Source organism: Raphanus sativus, chromosome 6 (genome assembly GCF_000801105.2).
Source record: "Raphanus sativus cultivar WK10039 chromosome 6, ASM80110v3, whole genome shotgun sequence".
Classification (NCBI taxonomy): domain Eukaryota; kingdom Viridiplantae; phylum Streptophyta; class Magnoliopsida; order Brassicales; family Brassicaceae; genus Raphanus; species Raphanus sativus.
In genome coordinates this window covers 36,385,498-36,400,847 of record NC_079516.1, presented here as the reverse complement: position 1 = coordinate 36,400,847, position 15,350 = coordinate 36,385,498, and the positions used below count along the sequence as shown (strand labels likewise).

At 36.8% G+C, this 15,350-nt stretch overlaps 3 protein-coding genes and 2 non-coding genes across 5 annotated transcripts; 3 read left to right on the top strand and 2 right to left on the bottom strand.

The window, feature by feature from the left end:
- The first annotated feature begins 1,460 nt into the window (after positions 1-1,460).
- On the top strand, positions 1,461-1,567 carry LOC130497228 (small nucleolar RNA R71). Its single transcript, XR_008936238.1, has one exon. It is a non-coding gene; the product is annotated as a small nucleolar RNA R71 (small nucleolar RNA).
- Positions 1,568-4,017: 2,450 nt separating this feature from the next.
- LOC108807435 (dehydration-responsive element-binding protein 1F-like) lies at positions 4,018-5,055 on the top strand. The gene has a single exon (XM_018579723.2). The coding sequence runs from the start codon at positions 4,241-4,243 to the stop codon at positions 4,862-4,864; it is 624 nt and encodes a 207-aa protein (XP_018435225.1). The 5' UTR covers positions 4,018-4,240; the 3' UTR covers positions 4,865-5,055.
- Positions 5,056-5,347: 292 nt separating this feature from the next.
- TRNAG-UCC (transfer RNA glycine (anticodon UCC)) lies at positions 5,348-5,419 on the top strand. Its single transcript has one exon. It is a non-coding gene; the product is annotated as a tRNA-Gly (tRNA).
- Positions 5,420-5,450: 31 nt separating this feature from the next.
- Positions 5,451-8,010, bottom strand: LOC108805663 (calcium-dependent protein kinase 26). The gene is made up of 5 exons (XM_018577596.2): positions 7,847-8,010; positions 6,847-7,574; positions 6,468-6,764; positions 6,008-6,400; positions 5,451-5,922 (listed from the first exon to the last, which is right to left on the bottom strand). The coding sequence occupies exons 2-5, from the start codon at positions 7,439-7,441 to the stop codon at positions 5,630-5,632; spliced, it is 1,578 nt and encodes a 525-aa protein (XP_018433098.1). The 5' UTR covers positions 7,442-7,574; positions 7,847-8,010; the 3' UTR covers positions 5,451-5,629.
- A 1,543-nt stretch (positions 8,011-9,553) lies between these two features.
- On the bottom strand, positions 9,554-11,744 carry LOC108810873 (expansin-A7-like). The gene is made up of 3 exons (XM_018582949.2): positions 11,037-11,744; positions 10,179-10,494; positions 9,554-10,043 (listed from the first exon to the last, which is right to left on the bottom strand). The coding sequence occupies exons 1-3, from the start codon at positions 11,197-11,199 to the stop codon at positions 9,731-9,733; spliced, it is 792 nt and encodes a 263-aa protein (XP_018438451.1). The 5' UTR covers positions 11,200-11,744; the 3' UTR covers positions 9,554-9,730.
- Between the last annotated feature and the right edge of the window lie 3,606 nt (positions 11,745-15,350).

The following is a 15,350-nucleotide window of genomic DNA, read 5'->3' as shown; positions in this document are numbered from 1 at the left end:
CACACCAGTGAGGTGTCAAAGTCATAGTAGGATCTCCTTTGACCCTTTTCTTCTGGACTTTCTCTTTCACCCTTGCATTCCCACTGAGTTTCTTGGTATCATTGTGAGGATCTCCATTCAGAACTTCCTTGAACTCACTATTTTTACCAAGCTCCTTTCTTGGAACAACCTTCAGCTTTTCTCCACTGAACACTGAGATGCAAGAGGAGTGTAGTTTCTGAAATCTGGTGGGAACAGCCTGATAGAAGACAATCTTGTTGATGTGGGAGAAGGAGACTCTCTTATTAGGCATATCAACGATTGCTCCCACTGTAGCCATAAATGTCCTTCCTAAGATCAAAGGCATCTCATGATCCTTGTTCATCTCAACAACCTGAAATTCAGTATGGAGAACACAGTCCCCAACTTGGACATGAAGGTTGCGAATGGTGCCATAAGGAACTGCTCTGGAAGAGTTTGCAAAAGCCAGAGTCACCTGAGAAGGCTCAACATCAGCAATGCCCAACTTATCTACAATCGCCTTTGAGACAAGATTCACACAAGATCCAGAGTCACAAAGAGCTTCCTCAAATTCTACTCCAGCAATAGAACATGGAAAAGCAAATTTTCCAGGATCATCAACCTTAGGCAACACCTTCAGGTGTCTAGGTGGAATCGGATAGGGAACCTTAGGAACATAGACTCGCACTGGTGGAATATCAGTAGATCCGTCGGGGGCGGGAGCAGTCGCGGGAGCAGTCACTCTAGAGCTAGCAGACTGCTCTATTCTCTGTTCTGCGCCCAGAACAGTCTCAGCGAACAGTTGTTCCGCTTGTTTTTCCTCAGATTTATCACGGCTCTGCTCGGTTGCATTACAGTGCTCAACCCTAGGATTCATCACACTCTTTCCACGAATGATCTCTTGCTGCCTTTTAACAGTTTCAGCAGTTTGAGCAAGCTGAACATCAATCCTCTTTATGTGGTTGCTCACAGTATCATATTTTGAATTCAGCTCAGTGAACATGCTGTCCATCCTGGTATTGATGTCTACGGTAACCTGATTCAGTGCCTTGACCTGAAGTTGCTGGCTCTGGAGCATCTGCTGCATCATAATGTTCAGATTTTTCAGATCATCCGGCGGACTGTTCCCTACAGTTGGAGCACTCGCGACTGGAACAGCTTGCTGATTGCTCTGCGGGGTGGTGTTCTGATACCCAGATCCTTGTGCCTGGTTGTTCTGCAGTAGCTGATCGACCTTAGCTGTCAGCTCATCAATTTTCTGGGTGTGTACACTGTTGACTTTCTTGGAGCGATTGCTCTCCTGATTCTCATTGGCTGAGCTAGCTGCCATGTTCTCAATCAGCTTGAGCGCTCCATCAGTGGTCTGAGTCATGAAGTCTCCATTCCTCGAAGAGTTTAGAGCACCTTGGTATTTCCAGTCCACCCCATCATAGAAAATGCCCAAGAGGTAATCATCATCAAATCCATGGTGAGGGCATTCTCTCTGGTAGTCATTGAAGCGCTCCCATCCGTCACAAAAAGGCTCATCATGGAGCTGTCTGAATGAAGTGATCTTGTTCCTCAATGCAGCTGTTCTCGCCTTAGAGTAGGAATGGTTGAGGAACGCTGATCGGACCTGTTCCCATGAAGTGAGAGAGCCGATAGGGAGGGAGTTCAACCACCGTGCAGCTTTTCCATCAAGAGAGAATGGGAATAGCATGCACTTGATGTAGTCTGGTGGCACACCATTTGCACGAGTAAAACTGCAAACTTTTTCAAAATTCTCAATATGCTCCATTGGAATTTCTGCAGAGAGACCAGAGAACACTTTTCGCTGCACCAGATCAATCAGAGCAGGCTTGATCTCGAAGTCCTGCCTGGTGCAGAGTGGAGGAACAATGGCAGAGCACGTAGTAGGAATGTTCCGCGGAAGGTTTCTCTCCCCGATTGGAACAGTCTGCGCTGCTTGTTCTTGCCGCGCGAGAGCAGCCTGTTGAGCATATTGTTCTGCAGCTGCTTGTTGAGCTTGGATGGTCTGCTGCATCTGAAGCATCTGTTGTTGCATCAGTTGCATTGCTGCAGCGAGATCATCTTGATGACCGTGATCACCCATGGTGGTGTCAGTAGGCCTTGTCTGTTGTCTGTTCTGATTTTCTAAACCTTGCGATCACCTGCAACAAAGAGAAAAGAGCAAGTTAGAGGTCTTAGACTAAATAAATAACCGAAAAATAAAGGTAAAAAGATGGTCCCCGGCAACGGCGCCAAAACTTGATACACTAAAAATGAATCCTTGATACTGCCAAGTTAACAGTTGCAATTATAGTACTTTAGATTCAAATCCAGAGGACCAGTCTACACTTTATTTCTATGAGTTTCGAAATCAAGCTAAGAAGAATATAATTTGGTTGAAATAGGCGATAGTAAACAAGCAAAATAAACACGAGATTGATTCAATTTAACAAGGAGCTAGCCTAGGGTATTTCAATGGGTGTTGAATTGGAGCCAAACAATTATTCAAGCGCGATGAAGTGCTTTCTAGAACTCGGATCACTCAGCTAGAACACTCCACTATCGTGGCAGTGATCGCTTTGCAGATCGATCTCACCACCTAACTGTCGTTGGGATGAGAATCGATTGCAAGCCTTAGAGAACAGGTCCGATCAGTTCACTTACCACCCTAATATCTACTTTCGCTGATTAGGGATACTAAGCTCATTCAATACATGTCAAGTTATCATCCTAAGTGGTTAACTAGGTGATGAACTAGTGATCTAACATCAAGTGATCAGTTTAATGAAAGCAGTAAGAGCAGTATGAATGAAGAACAGTTATGGATCGCTTATCTATGTTTAGCTCATGCCTCAACACCCTAAAAACCCTAGGCGAGCAAGGCTACTACTCGATCATGATGCAAATAGACAAAGACATAAATCCTGAATAAAATTGCATAAGAACAGAGTAGAAAACAAAGGGTTCAGATGATCTTCTCTATGGAGAGAGAGATGAAGCCTTCTCCCTTTGCAATAAGCAAATTCAATAATCCTCAAAGTCTCCAATTGTTTCTTGTGTCTCAGAAAGCGTAGAATGATGTAGAAAAATAGAAAAAGAAGTTATATCAAAAGCCACAGGCGGCCAGAGAGAAAAAGAGGATAATTAGGACAAATCCCGAGATGTTGTATTTTCCTTATTCGTCGGGAACAACCGCGGGATCACTCTGTCTGCTTGTTCCGCTTGATCGGGAACAGTCATCAGACTGTTCTGCGTGAAAATCACCAAACTACACTATTTTCTGCTTCTTTTGTTCCAGCAGGTCCATCTCCCATCCAGTGCAACTCCAGACCTGTAATGACTCGAAAAGGACTAGAAAGACTCGATAAAGACTTGAAAACCAATTAGAAAACATATATACAATGATGTATAAAACACCATATATCATCTCTACATTACATGAAATCTACATATCTTGAAGTATTTAGAGTGATAAAATAAAGGGTAAAATAAAATCAATGGACACATGTTATGCGTATAGTAGTAACATAGTAGTACTAAGAAATAGTTCCCACGGAAATCCCACGTGTTACATATAGTTTACTCAATATGGAAACCATTCACGTGTTGTATATCAACAAAACAAATGCGGAAATAATATCTTTTTTTAATTAAGATATTTGTTGTCCAACGTGGGAGCTGGGGCTGGACCCAACTTCCAGATTTTAATAATAAGAGATTTTCACTCAGTCTTCTTTTCACAGAATAATAGAACTTTTTAAAACATCAATAAACAGTTAGTACTATTATGGGAGACAAACCTTGAATAATTAATTCTTCATTAGTTCATTTTATACAGAATAATAGAACTAAAAAGTTCAATTAGGTTACGAAGACTCGAAGAGGGTCCCGTACCATTATGGTTATTTAGTATAATGGGGTGTGTTACGTGGCAAGAAGGCTTTGATGCAAGCAACGGTGTGTTACGCGCGTAGATTTCGTATTCTGCGAGTCGCATAACCGTAGCCTATATATACTCTTCTTCTTCACTTCTCTGCTTCATAACTCCCAACAAAATAAAAAACACAAACATAACTTAGCCAAACATACAAAAATACTTTTAATTCGAACAATTTTAAACAAACCACTTGTTCTCAGACTCAGAGTTACCTTACCTAGTGAGGAGATCATTGGATTTTTTTAACAGTGGTTCACCTTTTATAAGTTGAACCGGATTTATTTATTTTTATTTTACCGGTGAACTAGTGTCCTAATGGATAACAACGATGAGGTCATTCTGGCGGAGACGAGGCCGAAGAAGCGTGCGGGACGGATAGTGTTCAAGGAGACACGTCACCCAGTTTACAGAGGCATACGGCGGAGGAACGGTGACAAATGGGTCTGCGAAATCCGAGAGCCGACGCACCAACGCCGCATTTGGCTAGGGACTTATCCCACGGCGGAGATGGCGGCGCGTGCACACGACGTGGCGGCTTATGCTCTGCGCGGGAGATCCGCGTGTTTGAATTTCGCCGACTCCGCCTGGCGGCTTCCGGTGCCGGAATCAATTGATCCAGACGTCATAAGGAGAGTGGCAGCGGACGCAGCAGAGATGTTCCGGCCGTCGGAGTTCGATAGTGGGATTACTGTTTTGCCCTCTTATAGCAACAATGAGGTGTATTTGGGCTCTGGTTCACGTTCGGGATGGGAAGAGAGGAATATGTATGGATATGTGGAGGAAGAAGAAGTCTCGACGACGATGATGAGACTGGCGTCTGAGCCGCTAATGTCGCCGCCGCGATCTTATGTGGAAGGGGAAGGCATGACGACTTCGAATGTTTACATGGGAGAAGAGATGTGTTATGAAGACACGTCATTGTGGAGTTACAGTTATTGAAGTGGGACGACGCACATTGATTACGTTATATTTAAATGTATACTAATCAAACGTGTGCAATAGTATGCGAGTTGTTTTTTTTTTGAGCAAATAGTATGCGAGTTGTTAGTAAGTTCCTTGATGGAATAATTTTGTATTGTTTAGTATAACAAGATCTTATAAAATGATATCTACATAATCCGTAATGGTTATTGAAATGCCTATATCCACCAAACCAACCTCAAGTACAAACCTATATGCAAGAGATTGTGAGAAACTGAGAATCTATATTTTAAGCTCAAGAGGCTTTCAACCTAGACATGGTCCAATAACATACCTATGATGGAGACGGTATATTTAAAGTTCAGGTGAGGTTGTGTTAGAAAACCAAGTTATTACTTATGAACTTCTGCTATGTTTCATTTTGTTTGTTGTGTACTTTTCTTTACATATATTTAGTAGTTATATAATTAAATGTAACACGACACACAAACCGAACATGTAGCGTCTGTAGTCCAACGGTTAGGATAATTGCCTTCCAAGCAATAGACCCGGGTTCGACTCCCGGCAGACGCATCTATTTTTGTGATCGTAAACCATTTCGAACTAAACATAATCAAGCATCAACTTTTATAAATAAATCCAAACCACACACTATTTCTGAGACATCTCAGGTTGTTTTTTTTCATGGAAAGGTTTTTACTACAGAACAAAGACAAAACAAGACCAAAATTAGATGTGTACATAGAATAATTAATGCTCATAAGAGTCTTCTTCGATTTGTTACTAGCAGACGAGAGACAAGGTGAGGGATGGAGCCGTGGGAATATGCGTGCAAGATGCCCATCGGATTATCGTCTCAGTGACTGCAACATTCACCACCAACTGGTCTAGCTCACCTATTCCTATGGTCCTGTTTCTTTTGCTGTTCAGACCTGATATTCTTGACCAGTTTCCTCTTTCCCTTCTCGTCTCTGACTTTCCTGATGCTGCTTCTGTCTGACTCTCACCTTCTTCCTCACGCCTCTCAAGTTGCGAGGAAGAATCTGGTGAAGGTAGTAACCTCTTTGGGCTTGAGTCTGTAAGAAAAGGACAAGATTATTTGATCATTTTGTGGTTCAGGCCATAGGTTGTAGTGCAAATGAGTGAAAGAGGAGGAGGTACCTCTAAGTTCCTCATCTGTTTCATGAGTGTTGTTGTTCTGTGTCGTTGCCGGACTCGGACTAAAAAAGGTAAAGCTTGGCATAGATGGGACACCACTTGATGGAAAGCCAACAGAGGTTGATTCAGGTTGTTCACAACCAAAAGAAAATCCACCAAAAACAGAAGTTGGCGCTACGTTGTTGTTAACCGCGGGTAAGAAAGAGGAGAATGAAGATCTACAATCGTTATCTATCGATTCCTCTAACTGCCCCATCCTAAAGCTATAGTCTTGTTCCCTAGAAACACACTCTGTGGAGAAAGAGCATCCACCATTCTCCAACCCTTCACATCCAAACCCATCTTGATCATATTGTTCTTGTCCTGACTCAGGTAACTCCTCCATCCAAGAGTGAGCTGCACACAAATCATCATTTCAAAATAAAGAACTCTCCAAGCCTTATATTCTATTTCAAACACATACCTAAGACATCATCAGCTGTTAACCTTTGGGAAGGATCAACACAAAGCATCCCACGGATCAAATCCTTGGCGTATGAAGTTATATGGTCCCATGGCTCAGCAGAAAACCTCAAATCTGCGGCCCTGACAGCATCAAAAATCTTGGACTTAGTCTTTCCCCAAAAGGGAGGCACTCCACTGAGAAGTATGTACAAAATAACCCCTGCACTCCATACATCAGCAGCTTGGTTATACCCCCCTGATAACACTTCCGGGGCTATATAAAACGGACTACCAACCGTCCCGTTTAACTTTTCTCCTGTTCATAAAAAAACAATCCATATCTTAGAATACACAATGTCCATGAAAAGTTTAAGAGACAGTGTTATCATCTCTCTTACTGGGCTTGATATACGTTGCCAAACCAAAATCAGCCAATTTGATAGGAGATGATGAAGACACAGTGGCCATGAGAACGTTCTCAGGCTTCAAGTCCCTGTGGACAATACCATTATCATGACAAAACTTGACCACTTGCATCAAATGCTTGAAGAGCACCCTGGCACGGACCTCAGAATACCTTCCATACTTCTCAAGCTTGTGAAAAAGCTCGCCGCCTGCGCAAAGCTCCATCACAAGATGCACATGATCCTCCTCCTCGTAAACCGCTTTGAGATCCACAACATTCGGATGCCCAGCTAACTTAGTCATAATCGCAATCTCGAGTTTGATACTTTTCATGTCGTCCTGCGTAACCAGTCTGTCTTTGGAGATAGACTTGCAGGCAAGCCTCTCTCCAGTGAACTTATCAGAACATACTCTGATCACACCAAACTGACCCAAGCCTAACTGTTCCCCAAGGACGTAACGGTCTTTTAAGCTGGAAACGTTGACCGGGTTGAGAATGGTTTGGGTAAGGCTAGCAACTTTGTAGCAATTGCAGAATTCAAATAAAGGTGGGGTCGTGTTCTCCTTATCAGCTAAGTCCATACCCATATCCAAAAGTATCAAAAACCCCTTCCCCCGCTAAAAAAAAAAGAAACCTAACTAGTGCTTCAGCTATAGCAACCTTCTCTTGGCTGCAATGAATAGGTCTAAGCAAGGCGCATTCTCCTTGGAATCCTCTGATCTGTAATATAGTTTTAAAGACATGAAACCTCAGATCCAAGCAACTAAAAATGGAAAGGTTTCAGCTTTGGATGAAAACAGAAGACATAAGAGTCAAATTCATGATCAAAGAGCTCTGATTCACATGATTGAGACCCAGATAAAGATTCCGAGCTCAAAAGGTAATACGCAAAACCTCGAATTGAATCATGATAATGCATCGGCATCGACATCAACGAAGACGAAAACTTGCAGAAATTCACGAAAAGATTGAAGATTTATGAAAAGGTTTACCCTTTTACAGCAGAAGAGGAATCCGTCGGAGAGAAAGTAACAGCTATAGGTCGCAGGCAGCGAAGAGAGCAGACCTAGTCGTCTTCTCTAGTCTCTCTCTCTCTCTTTCAAAAACAATGTGTTGTCAACTGGTTACCGGGAGAACCAGCTTCACGTTTTCTTACTTTTAGCGAGACGGATATTAATCATTAATCATTACAGTTTAGACCATTCATTTTTCTTTAATTCCAGTTATCACCTCATTCTTTTCAATTCAACAATGTTTAACCATTCGCGACGCGAGAAGCCATTTATCCTCGGTATAGCCGTGGACATATTATTCGAAATTTGAACCCGAACCCGAATCTGAATCCGACCCGAAAAACCTGAACAGAAAACCAAACCAAACTATAAAAAAAACTCGAACGGGTTTAGGATTTAGTCAGTTCGGATATCCATACCCGATCGGTTATATCCGATACCCAAACCAATTACCCGAAATATCTGAATATATATATATAATCCTAAAAATCTACATCTTCCATGCATTCCCATTCATCTTTATCTATTTATTCAACTTGCAGGAAGTAATTAGAGGTGAGTTCTCGTCATCTCCATCTTCTTCGTATATGTTCAATACATACTCAAACTGATTTTATGAACGATTAATCACTATACTTGTGATTTTGATTTATGTTTGATTACACATATGATTTGCGGTTTTGTTTTCTCTTTGCTCTTTATACAGGTGCATTCATGATTATCCAGCATTTTATTTCTGTTTGATTTTGATGTCTCTTTAATTTTGAGTTATGAAAATATAAATTCTTTACCATTTTTATTCAAGATAAACAAAAAAATTTACACAGAGAAAAATAATACAGGCTTGTGTTCATCAAGGTAATAACAAATCAGAAATATCATAATCTTATATTAAATTGTTCAATCTCTTAACTTCAATAGTGTTGTTTCTGGTCTCACAATATCAAATCAAGGATACATAGAATTTTTTTAATTATTTGTTACACAGTTTGAGTGTTTCGGTTATACTAGAAATAACCTGAACCCGAACCAGATCCGAAGTTCAAAATAACCCGAACGGGTTTTATACCTCTCCACCCGAAAATTCGAAAAATCCGAATCACCCGACCCAAACACGAACGGGTACCCGAACGCTCACGCCTACCTCGGTAGATCATCCGGTGTTAACTATAGGTCAATTCTCCCGAATACATTGTTTAAAATTTTTGTCTCCAAATTTTTTTTTTTAATTCGAAATTTTATTAAATCTTTTATAATAAAAACATGATGGATTACAAAAGCCTACATAAAATATTGATACTCCGGAGGCAATAACCCAAAAAAAGGAAACATAAGTGATATAGAATAATACGAGAAATAAACATTAGAGAACTATAGGTACTAAAACTGGAATTGATGGACTCATAACTCGCAGACACTTCTGAAACACACATGAAACTGGAGATAACCAAAGGACTAATGACTTAAGCAACCCCAATTGTTTGTTGATGTATATTTCTTTGTTCATGATGTTTATTTGTTTACTGGTTTTTAAAATCTATCAAGTCCTTTCCAAATTGAAAAACAAAATTTTAACAGAAAATGGAAATGTGGTTACTGTTAGAGGATTATCACGCGGACACCACAAAAAGGGCATATATACACATGTGAAACTAAATGTAAGTCTCTTGATCAAGTAGTGTTAAATTCATTATCATGACTCCTATTGTGAAGATTTATATCACAATTGCATACATACTTTATACATTCATGTATAACATAAGCCGGGCCAATAACAACAGAAGGCCACCGAAACTTGTAAAGATACCCAAAACAAAACAAAAGAAGAGAGAAATTATAAAAGTCGATATCATGATTGTTTTTTCAGCGGAAATTGGCACCACTCTTGTAAGTCATACCGGCGTTCCAGTTAGCCGGAGCAACGTTCCAAGCGTAGACGGTTTCACCGGTGGTGTAAGATGTGACCCGGAAAGAGAGGGACTGTCCGTAGAGAGAGGAAAAAGCTTGGTAAGACGCTCCCCAGTTGTGGCTCATGCTTATCCAATTAGTCCGGCTACCTTTCACGGCCATGCTTTTTATGTCTCCGGCGCCGCCAACATTCATGACGAAGACGAGAAGCCAATAAGAATTGCCTTGGAATTGAAACCTCATGCCTCCACTCCTTTTGCATGGGACTCTACATATATCAATCGCATAACATACATACAATTAGTAACATGTTTTGGAGAATGGTTGTCTTAATTAGTGTAGAATATATATATAGTAAGATGATTATAAACAAAAATACAAATATTGATGAAATGGGATATACCTGCGGTATGCAACAGGGATGATACCGGCCCTCCAATAAGCGAGTTTCATGAAAGCCGGTTTAGCCATATCGAAATGAGTTCTAGGAGGATTGCACCAACCACCATTGTTGGAGTCTTGATACCAATTAGGAGGGCAAAGATTGGTGGCTGTGACCACTGTCGATGGGCGTCCATAGTTACAATGTTTCGAGTTTACACAGACTATTTGGAAACATTGGCCGCACCCGTAACCGTCTTTGAACAACGTCGTGCTTAGCGCCGCCGTGTCTAAGCCGTAGCCGCTGTTAAACAGGTTTCCGTACCCACATGCACCACCTGCATATATATACATACACACGTAGTTGTTATGTCACTGATTGCATGTATGAGTAGTATGTAAGCAAGGCCATCTCCGTTAGGGGTTTAAAAGCCCAACTCTTAGCTTTTCATAAAAAAGAAAAATATTAAAATAATTGTGGGTCCCACTTAAAACTAAAACCAGTCTCGCAAAACCTCTTCTGTATGAACCTGTCTCTTAACTTTTGGCGGGCCCCACGTGACGTGGCGGCCCGCAATTGGTCGGTTATATATATATTTTTTTTTTTTAAACAAAAAACCGAAAAAAAAAATTAAAAAAATATTTTTTTGTCTTGGAATTTGAACCACCTAAATCTCACTGATGGAGATGCTCTAATATTGTTATTATAGGAATAAACTTTGGAAAATAATTTTTGAGAATTTCTATAGCAACTGAAAAAGAAAGATATGGTTATCAAAATATATTTCAAAAAAAATTGAACATGTTTTTGATTTTGATGATTATGTTGTATATACACATTAACATATATACATGAGAACAAACGATATTATTAACGTACCCATGGTTTCACTACCGGTTTCATCGCCGTAGAAAGTGGCATGAGCGTATCTCCACGGGCTGGGCCTGTAATATCCGGCGACGAATTCAATAGAGATGGCGAAAGCGACAAAAACTATTGCGAATAATTTCTTTAAGCTCGAAGAACTTGAGAATAGATCCATCTTTCGTTTCTTTTTTCGTCTTGATGGGTTTTCTTAGGGTTTGTTTTATTTGTTTGTTTGTTGATGAAGTAATCGAATTAGAGACAAACTTTATAGAGTGCCTATTCAACAATAGTGGTGGTGACTACGTGAAGGCCATCATCCTTTTTTCCACTTTATATTGGAGACTTTTGTCCGTGCTGATTAATGATTAGGATTTGTTTAATTTCACTGATTTTTTTTCGCAAATAGAACCATTGAATAAGAACTAGAGAAAGTAAGTCAAATTATTGTTTAAAAGAAGTTTTTTAGTATATACAAAGTAAAAGTTGTTTCTTTGACGTGCGAGCAGGTTCTATAAGTGGTTCTTGTACCGACCTAATCCAATCCCCTACGTGCATTTAATTATGTATATTATATACTACATTTATACAATTGTATAATGAATTTCTTTTCAGTGATTAGTCTATTATACATACATTAGTTTTTGTATTGTTGTTCTAGCCTTCTTTTTGTTTGAAATTTGTTGTTCTAATCTTGTCAACCTATATATTTGTAGTGTTTTGGAACCCGACCCGGATCTGCGGTTGAACCGGTAAACCCGATGATCCAAAATAAATCCGGATTGAGTTTTGTGAAAACCCAAAATTTAAAAACCTGCAAAACCCGTTAAAATCCACTAAAACCCAAAATCCGATACCGGTTGAACCAATAGATAATTTTTTTAGTTGTTAATTATATTTTTAAATTATATTTTATATTCTAAATTTGCAACTAAAAATTTAGGTTTTTATTGCCGTCTTCTTTTTTCTCTTCGTCTGCTTACCTCTACTGGCTCAGTATCTCTTTTTTCTTCTTTTTTGCTTGATTTTTTTTTTATGATAAGAATGTGAATTTCATTTATCAAATAAGAATGTTTGTACTTGTACAAAAAGTTAGAAAGTGAAGCAAGCCTAAGCCAAAAAAAAATAAAAACAGAGGAGAGCTTAAATTTAAGACTTTAGAAGCTGAGATGATCCATTACTCGTGGGTCAGCCAGATTCTCATTAGATTGGCGAAGTTCCGACGTTTCTTCCTTGCCAAGATTGCATTCCCCACTTGTCTATCGATCTCCTTGAAGCTTGATTATTTTGTTTATGTAAGTCTATCTTTTTGATCGAATTGACATGTTTCTAACTATATATGTTTTGTTCTGTCGTGATCGTGAATGAAAGATACTGATATTATTCTAATTCTTTATGCAACAACCATATTGTTTTGTCGTTAATCACAATATGATGTGTATTGTGACTCATGTTCTGTTTGTTCTGTGCAACAATATATGTTTCAATTATGTCATATGAAATTATTTAAACTTTGTGTACGATTTTTGCAGGCAATGGAAACAGAACTTGAGGAAAACTATGATGAAATAGCTGCTACAAACCGTTCAATCAGAGGAAAAAAAGATATTGCATGGTCCTATGTCACACAGTCAAAAAATTCAAGAGGAAAACTGGTTTTAGAAAGTAATAACTTTAGTTTCTATATTTTTTATTTTATTAGCTAATATATTATTATATGATAAAATTAATTCATTTATTAATCCGCGGTAGACCCAGTGACCCAACGATCCATTAAATCATCTGATTGAGTGTCTGGGTCGGTTTTTAAAACATTGTTTGTAACTATTAGATTATGAATTTAAGGTTATTATTATATTGGATTTAGAGCAGATTAAGAAGTTTCATCTTGTTTAGCTAAAAGAAAGGAAGTTTCATCTCCAAGGCTATACTGCTTAAGCTTGTGATCTTCAATATTATCCTATTTGGAAAACATATATACATAATGAAGGAGGCAACATACGAGTCTTCAAAAACGTACACATATTTATGGAGTTATGTTTGGGTTCACCCCATAGTTTGAACATATAGGTTCACCAACCAATAGAAATCAGTCATTTCATAATCAATATATTTTGAAAAAAATATTGTCATGTTATATTGTTTTCAAAATTAAAAAAATAATAGTAGTTACCAAAAAAAGTTTTTTTTTTAAATATGTCTAACATCATAAAGAAAATACTAAACCCCAAACTCTAAATCTTAAACCCTTGGATATATTTTAAACCCTTGGATAATCCTAAACTCTAAACCCTAAACCCTAAGCCCTAGTATATGCAATTTTTTTAAAAATATTTTAACAACGTCATCAAAATACTAAACTATATACCGTAAACTCTAAACCCTAAATATTTAGGTAAACCCTAAACCTTGGATAATCCTAAACTCTAAATCAAAAACACTAGACACTAAATCTTAAAAATATAAAACCCTTAATCATAATCCCTAAACTCTTTTTAGAATTAAGGATTTAGTATATTTAAGATTTAGTGTTTAGTTTTTTTTTTAATTTAGGGTTTAAGATTTATCTAAGGATTTAGGCTTTACTCAAGAGTTTAGGATTTAGAGTTTAGTGTTTTGATGACGGCGCTAAAATATTTTTAAATTTTCTTTTTGCATATACTACTATTTTTATTTATTTTTAACATTTTTATTTTAAAAATATAATATAACTTGACAATATTTTGTTTCTTTTTAAAAATATATCGTTGTGAAATAAATGATTCCTTTTGGTTGGTAAATCTAGATGAACCTAAGAATATATGATATTTATATGAATAATTCTTGGATTCACCACTAGGGTAAAACTGTAAGTTCACTAACCAATTAAAATTCGTTTTTATATATTTATTGAGAATTCGGCCAAAAAAGCACGAATTGCCAAAAGCATTTATGATTCAGCATTATTACAATTTATAAGAACAAGTTTTCAGAGGTTTACATATATATGTTCAGACTTAAGGTTATTGATGAAAAATCTACTCTTTTAAAAAGAAGTTATGACTTATTTCATGTGTGATTTTTCCATTTGGATCATCTCTTAGAGAATCACTTAAATGAATTTTTGTATACATATTTGAAATATTTTAATTATTCTAAAAAACAAAATATATATTCCTATATTTTGTCTGAATTACATATGAACAAAATATTTTCATTTTTCACTTTAACAAACCTTTTAAATATTTAATTAATTTCGCAATTATTTAAAATATAAATGTATATTTCGTTTTTCACTTTAACAAACCTTTTAAATATTTAATTAGTTTCTCGATTATTTAAAATATAAATGTATATTTCATGTTTACTAAAAAAACTTTTAAGTTTTTAATTAATATGTAACTATATTAAAGTCATGTACTAGTTTGTATTAAATTTGTGATATTAATTTAACTAAAATGTTTTTCAATTAAATCTTGGATCTCTAAAATTTAAAATTTTGTTTATTCAGAATTGTGTACCACACTATTGAAAATATGTTATCAATATGAATGATCGATTATAAATGCTATTATGAACGTGCATTTAGTTCATGTTATTAAATATAGTAGTCGGTTTAATTTTAAATTTCAATAATAGAAGTATATGACTGTTTTATTTACAAAAAGACTATCAAGCTCATTTTTATATAGACCATATTCATATATTATTCATTAATGTAATTGTTTTTGTTTCTTTTATCTTGTGCAATTTTGAAAGTGTAATAGATATTGTACCAATTAATATTATTAACAAAAATGACAGATGAATGATTGAAAAATATATTTCATGTGAATATTTTTATTTTCAGTGTGTTTGTTATCAAAATTAGCTGTAGGTTTAAGTTTTAATTTTGTAACGTGATTATGATATACAAAAAATTACAAATAAAATTATTAACATTGACATTGAAATATTCATTGTAAATAATCAAAGATATTCTGCGTAAAAAAATCTAAATTCCCAGTAGACAGTATAAGAAACTTCAAAACAAAAACAAACACAAACACAATGCATTACAATTCCTGGTTTAATGAATCCGAATTTTTACGAATTACACTTAATATAGGTTATTCAGTCAAAGATTTAATTCATACAAATAATTCGATTAGCATATATGTATGACCAAAACCTAAAACACAAGTACAATTTTAAACAAATTAATAGCTAAGTTAATATTGAATTAAACAGAATTTGTCGTAAATATCACATAATGTGAGGTTTAGTTAATGTTCATGTTTTAATAAGAAAGATATCACTAATAATTTGAAACAATAAATTAAATTACAGCACACTATGAAATTGTTGTTT

What these genes read in the sequence shown, in the direction of transcription:
- LOC108807435 (XM_018579723.2), top strand. Translation starts at nt 4,241, where the DNA reads ATGGATAACAACGATGAGGTCATTCTGGCGGAGACGAGGCCGAAGAAG.
- LOC108810873 (XM_018582949.2), bottom strand. Translation starts at nt 11,199, where the DNA reads ATGGATCTATTCTCAAGTTCTTCGAGCTTAAAGAAATTATTCGCAATA. An exon ending in AACCGGTAGTGAAACCATGG is followed by an intron (nt 10,495 to 11,036) that starts GTACGTTAATAA and finishes ATATATATGCAG; the next exon opens with GTGGTGCATGTGGGTACGGA. An exon ending in ATCCCTGTTGCATACCGCAG is followed by an intron (nt 10,044 to 10,178) that starts GTATATCCCATT and finishes TGATATATGTAG; the next exon opens with AGTCCCATGCAAAAGGAGTG.
- LOC108805663 (XM_018577596.2), bottom strand. Translation starts at nt 7,441, where the DNA reads ATGGGTATGGACTTAGCTGATAAGGAGAACACGACCCCACCTTTATTT. An exon ending in GGCAACGTATATCAAGCCCA is followed by an intron (nt 6,765 to 6,846) that starts GTAAGAGAGATG and finishes TTTTATGAACAG; the next exon opens with GAGAAAAGTTAAACGGGACG. An exon ending in AACAGCTGATGATGTCTTAG is followed by an intron (nt 6,401 to 6,467) that starts GTATGTGTTTGA and finishes ATTTGTGTGCAG; the next exon opens with CTCACTCTTGGATGGAGGAG.